Source organism: Crocuta crocuta, unplaced genomic scaffold (genome assembly GCF_008692635.1).
Source record: "Crocuta crocuta isolate KB4526 unplaced genomic scaffold, BGI_CrCroc_1.0 scaffold176, whole genome shotgun sequence".
In the NCBI taxonomy this organism is placed as follows: domain Eukaryota; kingdom Metazoa; phylum Chordata; class Mammalia; order Carnivora; family Hyaenidae; genus Crocuta; species Crocuta crocuta.
The window spans coordinates 6,036,535-6,047,246 of record NW_027531905.1 but is presented as its reverse complement, the minus strand read 5'-3'; the positions used below and the strand labels follow the sequence as shown (position 1 = coordinate 6,047,246).

General features: G+C 38.1%; 1 protein-coding gene across 3 annotated transcripts in view; it reads right to left on the bottom strand.

Annotated features, from left to right (window-relative positions):
- ITPR2 (inositol 1,4,5-trisphosphate receptor type 2) overlaps positions 1-10,712 on the bottom strand; it is a 490,032-nt gene that overhangs the window by 76,869 nt on the left and 402,451 nt on the right. For all 3 annotated transcript variants that reach the window (XM_077774582.1, XM_077774583.1, XM_077774584.1), the window contains exons 50-51: positions 7,664-7,828; positions 3,806-4,001 (exon numbers count right to left, since the gene is read on the bottom strand). In XM_077774582.1, the coding sequence (XP_077630708.1) occupies positions 3,806-4,001; positions 7,664-7,828 (361 nt within the window). The remainder of the gene's footprint in view (positions 1-3,805; positions 4,002-7,663; positions 7,829-10,712) is intronic.

The following is a 10,712-nucleotide window of genomic DNA, read 5'->3' as shown; positions in this document are numbered from 1 at the left end:
GGGGGGGGGGGAGGGAGGGCTCTAGGGAACAGGGTTTAAAATGTAAGAATCTTCTGCCAGATCCTATTTAGGATCTTTCTTTTCTTCCTTAATTCCCGAGGTCCATCTGCTTGACATCTTTCCCTGGCCAGAATGGAACAGAAAATGGTAACCTTCCTATCTGTATGAGAAACGCTTTCTAAGTTTTTTGTTGTTGTTAGTAACAAATACAAAGTAAAGAGGTTCATACTTCTGAAGCCGATTTTTCAGAGTCATCGAGGACAGTCTGTAAGATGGAGGGACAGGAGTAAGTTCATTAGTATATACAAAGAGTTGAGGAAATACTCAAGTGCATCAGAGCAATGCCACGCCATGGTACCCTGATTCTCTGATGAGATGAGGGCAGAAGTGACAAATGGGAGCTGGAGTTGGGACGCATGACTGGGAGACGGGCCAGGCCTGGGGTTGCCTGCCACCTAAGGCCTGAAGCTGAGGAAGACGGAGTCCACTCAGGGAAGGGAGGCCACACACGCACCTCCATCTTTCCTTGGCCCTTGACTGTGGCAAGCTTAGGGGAAAGGGCAGGTGCACCATTTCGTGCTGGAGTCGGTTTCTGGTGGTCAGAGAAGGAGAGAGATGGGGTTTCTGAATGTGACCTGGTGGCCATTCCCTTATTTAATATTTACTGACTCCATGCTAGGCTCTGAGGGTCCAAAGTCCAGATCTTAGAGACCTGACAATTTGGGAATACTGAGGGGCAAAGACCGCATTACAGTTGAGTCGAAGAAGTAAAGCACAGTTAATGTAATATAGTGCATTATGAAAGAGAAGTGAATTCTAGGAAAAAACAAACAAACAGAAAGCATTTTGGAGAAGGATTAATCTAAAGAAGACACGGGATTCACACACGGAAAGATGGGGGGGAGGGGGAATTCCAGGTGCAGTTTGTATGACAAAAGGCAGAGAGGCCAGCAAAGGCACAGACGTGGGAGCAGAGTGGCCTGAGCTTCCAGGCTACTGTTTTACACCGAGCATCTCACAGCAAGTACAGATCCCAGCAGTTTTTGAATCAATGAGAGACTGAATCAGTCGGAGGTTACAAGGAATAAACTGGGCGGGGAGAAGAGGCTGAAGGTGGGGAAGCCGCCTAGGATGTTCCTACAGTCTCCTGGGTGAGAGGAAATGTGGATGGGAAGCTGGAGGACAGCACTGAAAATGGAAGCAAGAACACATGAGAAACACTGTAGCCTCTGTTTGCGGACAGAACCTTCTCTCTGACTCACTGGGCTTTTCTAAGACAGGGACTCCCCCCCACCCCCAGCCCCCTGAGGCAGCTGTTTCCTCTGTGGAGCGCTGGGGCCTTGAGTCCCAGAGGTAGGATCTGCATTTCCCTACATTCCCGATGCCATTTGCAAATGATCCAATCTCCATTCTCCTATGTGTCTGCGATGCACGGTCATAGGCTCTAAAACTCCCAACCTCCCCTCTTGTTCCCACCTCCTGGCTTTCCCCTCACTACTTCCTACTTCCTGAACAACTGTGCATGTCTGCCCTACAGACTTCAATTGCTATCTAGGCATGTTATCCTCAATAAGCTTTCACTCAGCTTTGGGAGCAAATAGTGTTCGGTACTTGAAAAAAATGAACTTGATGCTATTTATCAGTAGACAAATGGGTTTACAAATTAAATAATTAAAAATATTATGAAAACAAGGGCGCTTTTTCCAGGGCACGTTTTCGCATGGACTCTCAGCCCTAGGCAACAAAAATTCTCAACCTATGAAGAATCAAGAGTTTAATTCTACCAGCTGTTCTTGTATGCTAGATTTTCATAGTATGCTTTCTCTTATTTAACAGCTTTTAATGTAAGTATGCAAATTTTTAATAAAGACCTTGACATTTTAGGTCTAATGCTGCCTGTTTTGTAAGAAAAAAGGTATTTTTATATTTAAAACAAAAAGACTTCTTCTGGGGCACCTGGGTGGCTCAGTCAGTTAAGTGTCCCACTTTGGCTCAGGTCATGATCTCATGGTTTGTGAGTTCGAGCCCCAGATCGGGCTCTGTGCTGACAGCTCAGAGCCTACTTTGGATTCTGTGTCTCCCCCTCTCTCTGCCCCTCTCGTGCCCCTGTTCATGCTCTGTCTCTCTCTCAAAAATAAACATTAAAAAACAAAACTAAATTTAAAACAATGAAAACAAAAAAATTTTAATGTTTATTCATTTTTGAAAGACAGAGTGTGAGTGGGGGAGGGGCAGGGAGAAAGGGAGACACAGAATCTGAAGCAGGCTCCAGGCTCCGAGCTGTCAGCGCAGAGCCTGACCCGGGGCTCAAAGCCATGCACTGTGAGATCATGACCTGAGCTGAAGTCGGACACTTAACCAACCAAGCCACCGATGCGCCCCTTTTAGATTTCTAAGGAAGATATGTTCATAATGACACTAACATACTTTTTAATAACACAAAAATATTTGCGACTAGATTCATAAAACAATAACTGTTGTATACATTTGGATTCGGGAATTGTGATTCTTCAGCTTCAGACTCTCCCAGTACTGAGTAACACATTGTTATCATGCCTGGTAAATAGTAAAAAGTTAAAACCTGAAGATTTTTGTTTATGATCCACAGATAGTTTGGGAGGCTACTTAGGGATATGAGCTCTTCCTTTAAATATTTATGCCTGTAAAATTCTGGAACAAGTAACATTTATGGGAGAACAGGAAAGGCAGTAACAAAATATTTCATGTTCCTCTGAATAAAGATGAATACGTAGGTTTGAAATTCAGTCTCCAGTTTAATAACTTTTGATCTATGTATATGACATTTCTATTCTGTGCTTTGATTACTTAGACTTAATAACAGATCCAAACATCACTTAATTAGCCCATATTCTAAGAAAGAAACTACCATCTGTCATCAATTTAATAATCAAGAGATATTTGTTAAAGGCAAGAAAGAATAGTGTTTATAAGTCACCACTAATTATATCATACCTTTAAATTTAATGGCTTGAGAGGAGAGTCATTTTGTGGTTTCCATTCTCTACAACTCATAGGCAGCAGAAGCACCCAGAGAAACAAACAGCAAAGTGCAGAACTATGATTTGTATCCAGCAAAGCACAAGAGGAAAAAGAGTAACAAAGAAATTTAACCCAAACAAGGAAAGGTAGGAAAGGGGAAAGAAGAAACCATTAGAAAGCATGATAAATAAAAATTCAAAGTAAGATGGAAAGAATAAGCCCTCACACCACGAGAATCACAGTAAGTGTAAATGGATGACGTGTAACCCGTCAGACAACAGAAATAAACATTGTACAGAACTTGTGACTTGTAGGAGCGCCTTAATGACTGTATGTTGAGCATTTTTTCAATAGCAAATTTCTTACTTCCTGATGGTTTCCAAATCAAAACATTTATCATTTTCAATCATTTAAGTATAATATGATGTACTGTGAGCAAACATATGTGGAATAACTGTTGTGAATGATGTTAGATGTTGTTCTTGGGGGGAGACAGGAAAAAAGAGGAAGAAGAGAATCCCAAAGCCATTCTCCTACACTGAAGTTGTTGACTGTCTCCTGGAAAATAGCATTGTTGAAACCTTCTTACTGAGACTGAGCCCAGATGATGTTTCTTATATCAGGATTTTTCTATACACACTGACGGCTGAAAGACAGCTGAGGAGTACTGCACATTCATGAGCTCTCAGTGAACATGTTTTCAAAGGAAACATTTCCTCCATTAGTGTTTATCTGTAATGCTCTTAAGCTGTGTACAAGTCATATCTGCCAGGAGAGGAAGCTCATTTGGTGGTAATAGCAATACCTGTAATAGGAGTTCTGTTTTTCAGTCGATCCACTTCCATTGTGAAGTCATCCTTCAGAAAAAGGAACCCAATAATGGAAAACAGGTAGACAAGGATGAGAGCCAGAACTGCAGTTAGAATAATGGAGCGGCCATTTCGTGTGACACTCTTTATGACATTGAGCAGAGTCTCTTCTCTGTACACCAAATCAAACAGCTACAAACAGAAACCAAAACAAGAAAAAAACACAGTGGAGCAAAAGCTGAATAAACAGGAAGGTAATTATGGATACACATGCAAGCCATTTTAGTTTATCTACGAAAAAATGATAACCTGATACCTTAAAAGTGCACCAAACTACATGTTTCTTCTACAGTTGGGATGTATTAATAAACTGCTTTTCAAAAAGATAATTCTCACATAGTGTATAATGTGTGTATAATGTGTGCTGGTTTCATAACCAACATAATTTTAATTTTGTAAGATACAGAAATAGCATAGCATCACATTTGAATTTAGAAAAATTATAATACTCTACTTAACCAACTTAGCTCCTTATTCCTTATTTTTAGACTGACTGATGTCCTCCACTTGCTTGTGGAATGTGTAAAATGTCTAAGGTGAGAATGCTGAATTACATTTACCTAAGTGATGAGTAATCGACAGATTCATTAAACATATTGTTTAATCAAGGGATTCGAGGTGAAATGACTAGAACAATTTTATAAGCCTGCTGCCATAGAAAAGGGAGGAAATTTAAAAATATTTGAGGAATGGAAACACCTTTCCTGGCTAATGGGATATAACAATGGCAAAACCTATTATATTATATTAGTATGTACTTCTGGAAACAGAAGTATAAGAAAAAATATAATACACAATTTGTTAAATGTCCACTTCCTCTAATTGGTTTTATCCATTTTGTGTTTAGTAGTAGAAAATCTACACATTAGTCAAGAACCTAGGTATGTGTTTGCCATCTGGAGTCCACACCATGAGCAATTTTATTTATTGCTATATTATTAAGTTGAAATTATACATTAGCAAGTACATGTTATATTATCAAAAGCTGGTTAAAAGCAATAAATTAACATTTGCTTAAAAAGGCATAAATAACTGTTTGTAAATGAATACTATTTTGAAAGTTGGGATAATTAAGGTTTGTCTCCTGCTATCTGAGGGCACTGATTAGAATTTCTGAGCAGGTTGAAATGATCCATTACCAGTGTCACGAATCCCTTTGGAAACACCAGGGCCTTGTTTATACTCTGTTCTTCTGAGTACTGAGGGTTATACAGTTACTCTCCAATTTAATTCTAGTCTTGCAAATAATTGTCATAAAGATATTACCTTGTTTGTTCACCTTAGGAAGTTGATATTTTATCATGATCGTATACAATTTGCTTAGATATTGTGTTATCCGCTTATGTTCTGGAGGGAGCAGAAACTTCTAGAAATAAAGTCAATGGGGGCGCCCGGGTGGCTCAGTTGGTTAAGCGGCCGACTTCGACTCAGGTCATGATCTCAGTTTGTGGGTTCGAGCCCCGCATCGGGCTCCATGCTGACAGCCAGCTCAGAGCCTGGAGCCTGTTTTGGATTCTGTGTCTCCCTCTCTCTCTGACCCTCCCCTGCTCATGCTGTCTCTCTCTCTCTCTCTCAAAAATAAATAAAACATTAAAAAAATTTTTAGAAATTAAGTCAATGTTCTTCCGGACAAATTAATTAATGCAAATTAACTTCCAAATTATCGACACTCTGACTTCTTTAACTTACTTAAGTGTTTCACTGACGTAAGAGATTTTCCTTTACTTTAACTCAAAAGTGGCTTAAAGAAATGGTCTGACAATGGGCTCTAGGTCACTTCTGAAAGGTTTCTAAAAGTTTATCATTTTCAGAAGGATGCTTGTTAAAAATGCATATTTCTGGGCCTCTTCCATTCCCATGGAATCTGAATCTTGGGAAGGCAAAAAAAGGTTTTGACATTGGTCAGGTTGATGGTTCTTTCTATTCATTCTGAAACAAAACTCTAGAGTGTGGCTTTTATTATTTTGAATAAAGTACTGGTATTTGTGGATATAACTAGGAATATATATTCATGTATTTTTTAAAAATACAATATATATTTAAAAATATGCTTAAGTGCCATTTTGGCATTTTGTCCATTATAATTTCCTCCTAGTATTCTAAACATCAAAATGGACAATATTCTTGGGGCACCTGGGTGGGCTAGTCGGTTAAGTGTCTGGCTCTTGATTTTGCCCAGGTCGTGATCTCACAGTTTGTAAGATAGAGCCCCATGTGGGATTGTTCTCCCCCTCCCTCTCTCTCTGCCTCTCTCTTGCCCTCACTCTTGCTCTCACAAAATAAATAAATAACTAAACTTTAAAAATATGGATAGTATCCTTTTCACAAGCAACCCAGTGAAAACAAATTAGCATCAGTGCTGTAAGATTTGAAAGATAAAATATAAGAGGAAAATACAACTGGAAAATAAGCGTAAGCGAAGTAAAGTAAAAGTAACATTACTACCAACAGCTCATATAATCATTCAAATACACAAATACATTTTCTTAAATGTCTTTCCCTGGAAAACATAAAGACTTACAGACATCATTTTACATGTTTTTTATATTATCTCTTTCATGAATCTTGATAGTACGAGTCTATCATCCTATCCCTATTGGTTTTACAGACGAGAAGGTTGAAGCACAAAAAGATTACAGAATGTTTGTTCTACATCATAGGTCCAGTAGAAGTGCTGGGTGTAATAAGACTTTATATATCTCAGGCATGTTTTAAACAGTGGTTTCTTTATGGGAAATTAGAGCAGACAGGGACTTCATTTGGATCCCTGGAACAGAAAAAAAAAATCTACTTTTGATTGTTGAATAATCTAACTTAACTACCTAGAAGATAGTTTTGTATCATGGGGCTCTTTCAAGTGCTTGAGAGTAAATGGAAAATTTGCCTTTTTTCAGTCTCCTACATGGGTTTGCTGGAAAACAGGAAAGCAGCAGGCGATGGATTTGTCCCTTATGACCCAAGCAAATAGGATCAACATAACGTTTTTAGATCTTCACCTTAGGTTTCAGGAATTATTTTACTGGCTAGTGCTCTCTACTGCATGCCAGCCATGGGTGGGAGATAAAAATAAATCTCTCCTATGGCATCACGATGTCAGTCTGGTAGTGCTTCAGGTTTCAAAACATCATCACATATTTATACTGTCTCCTCTCCTAGTTTATGGCTATAAAACAGACTATATGTAGGGGGCAAAACAGAAAACAGATAACCTGAAAAAAAAACAACAACAGACCTCTGGAAGAAACCTGCAAACCCATTTAATGAATTAGATATAGGAGGATAAGCTTAACAACAACGACATATTAATTCTGAAATGAAGACTTAAAATGACTCACTGTGTTTTTACTGGGTTAGCGGTTTTCCCTTCATTTCATGTATACACTATTCTAAAGTTACAATAATATTTGTTGTTGTAAACAAAAAGCAATGATTCCCGTACTACAAAAATATATCCCCATTTCCCCCCCTACACGCTGTTAGGGACTCTCTAAATGTAAAGGGAAGTAAGTAAGGATTTGGCTGAAACCAAAAGCAGCTGCTATATGAAGCCTGGGTCAAGAGGTGGGGTCAATGGTGACTTCTCAGAGAGGAAATAAAGAATTCCACCACCTATGTGGTTTCTCAGAGGAAGAGATTAAAAATAATAATAATCCACGCTTTTCCTAGGAAAGTCTAAAAATAACATAATTTGTCCTAAATGTCAGGACCTGCTTAAAAAAAAAAAAAAAATCAAAGGAAGAGGCAGCATTGTGTATTTTTTTCAGCACTGATTGTCCACACGGAGAAGTACTCACCAGGAAGCTATAGAAGAATTCGTGGACAAAGAGGCCCAGCATGCAAACCAGGACATACGCCACGTGGTAGAGAAAGGCCATATCCAGGATGACCGCTCGGTAGCCTCGGGTGAAAGTGCCGCGATTTCCCACAAAACTCACCAGAAACACTATTTTATTACAAAGCTACAGGGAGGAAAAGATTAGATTTTACTGTCTTATTTATCTGGAAACTCACAAAAATAGCAGTCGTTGGCAAAACCTATTATTCACAAAGTCTGTGGCTTTCTTTTATCATTTCTCAGTTGGCGGATTTTCAGCACTGCTTATGAATCCGCATGTGAACGTAAGACACCCAGAAGTTGTATCGTCTGTGGTTCCAGGAACAAAGAGAATGCTGAAGAGCCCCAGCTGGACACTCGAGGCAGACATGAATTTAAACCCTGGCCCTCCCACCGCTGCTGCGGCCAGTCATGAAGCTGCAGTACTTGATGGTTTCTTCAGAAGAATGGGAGTAAAGGAATTCCCACCTCATAGACCTCTTCAGAGGATTAAGCAATTCCTGATGCATTTGAAACACTTAGTACAATGATGCTTTAAACACTACTCATCATACTTTCCATATTAAAAGTAATATATGTAATATTTTTATTATACTGGGTATGGAACAGAAAAGGATCTTTTCTGAAAATATCCAGAAAGGATCTATCCTTGATTCTTTGTAGCCTAGACTTTCTCTACTGAATATTATTTTAAACAAGTGAGCCTTAAAAGTGATTCTTGCATTTAATTTAAATCATAAAAATATCAATATACTTATGTAATTAGGTTAAAATAAATATAATGCATGCATCTATTTTCTAAGCTCCACATGTGGTAACTGTTCATTAGACATTTTGGGGTGTTTATTATGTTTGGTACTATGTATTTTTGTTCAAACTATTTAAAATTGCCTTTTGTGGTGTAACTTTGGAAAACAGAAATTTACACAAAGTTTCTTTGGCAAGAACAATGATCTGTGCAATGATTTCCAAAGAACACGGTTATCATAAACTTAGTGTCATATATTTGATTCTGGAGTCACTGCATTATTTATACACTGAAGAACCAATTCTGCCTCTTAGTCACCATGGAAAGAACTATAGATTTCACATTTCAGTTCTTCCAAATTGTTCCTGAGTTCTTCCAGTTATCTGATGGCACCATATTTGTCTTAATACATCCAAACTTAACTTTGGGAAAGCACGTTGCTTTTTGTAAGATTGTTGATTTTTGCAATACATATATTTAAAAAACTGCTTTATGGAATGATTTTAAATAACATAAGAAGGAGCGTAACACTTTGTGGCAGAAGTGAAATTTAGGAGGTGGGAAAAACCTTTCCCTTCAACTTTCTGAAGGCCAAATCAATACAGACAAAATGAGAAATGTGTTAACATTGCATGTTGTGAAGACAGTCAAAGTGAATCAATAACAGAAGTTCAACCTTCCCCCAAATTTCCCCAGGCTTAATTAGCTATCCTCTCAACGATCAGTATTATCAGTTCTTCCGCTGTCTTATAACAACCTGAATAATGTAAAGCAGAAAGTTGTACTTCACTATTTTAGTATCTCATCATCACACCCTTATTGTTAAGCATAGCTATAGTATAATGGGTGTCTTTATGATTATTATTCAAGAGTAAGTTTAATATTATAAAAAGCCATCATTTAAGAAACTCAGGAAATGTATACAAGGTGCTCAGATAAGTGTGGTGTTTGACAATAAACAAGCATGTAAATCATGAAATACAGAATGTGTAGGTGAAGTAATATTCAGCGTTTTACTCTTTCAACTGTTTTGAGTGGCTATTTAAGTTCAGATTTGCCTTGATTCACACACTATAGTTCATCATTAAAAAATAATAAGAAGTTCTGTAAAAAATAAAGTTAAAAATTAGAATTAGGACTTTCCCAGAAGGATGGATGATATGGTCAAGACAAATTGTTTATGTGTTATTTCCTGATCTTTACTTCTCTAAGCTGAATCATTAAAAAATGATGCAGGAAAACTATTTATAAATCCAACACACTGAGAAAAAGCAATACATTGAATTCAAGTTCTCAAAAAAAGTGATACACTTCAGTTCTCAAATAATGCAAAAGCAAGGACACATTTCTGTCTAAAAGGGCTTCTGCTACTTTTGCATGAAAAATAAAGGTTTGCCTTCTTTACAGGTTGATTTCTATTTTCCTTAAACTTTGATCTAGAGCTTGGTGTTGATGGATATGTCCCTGTTCTCTTGACTAAGTCTCAAAGTAGAATGGAGCTGATATTGGCAGTGACATCCATCTATTTCTATGGCGAGCAGAAAGAAGGAAATGGTCCTTTTGTTCTGAAGCGTTCACACCAAGGAGAAATAAGGGCGAGAATAAATGATTTGGGTAGGAAAGAGGTTGAGCTCTGTTTTTTCCTGTACCGTGACCTTGAAATGTATAAATTGTTTTTACAGAACATTTCCATGAAAGCTGGGAGTACGCATGGGAATGAGGAAATTGCAAAACTTATTCTCCCTTTTCATGCCATGACTTGATGTTGTCTAACTAGTCCTTCATTTGCCAATACCCTTACCTAGGCGATCTTTGTTTCTAAGGCAAGGGTCCATGTGGGCAATGATAAGTGGAGGGTGTGCGAACCTGACAAGGTGGTTAAAAGACTGGTCCCTTCTGAATTGGTGCTGAGAGACCCTTGAATCAGCATACCAATCTAAATGACCACATATTTTTATCATTTTCCACCTGTTCTTTAAAATTGCCTTGATCGTACATTTTGTTGAGGATGGGGTGACTCGTGTGATGCTGGGGGAAAAGCGGGCAATGGGGTAGAGAAATAGCATCCTGTTTCTAGCTTCCTGTGTGGTCTTTTGAAAGATGATTTACCAATAGGTCTTCTAAAAACAAAAACGAAATTAATGTTCATTTGATAAGTAATGCAGAGTGAATCTAGTTCACTAATTTACTGGGTATATTAATCACAAAGTACAGTACTGTTTTCATATGCACTTCACAATTCGTCAGTCTGTCTTTGCAC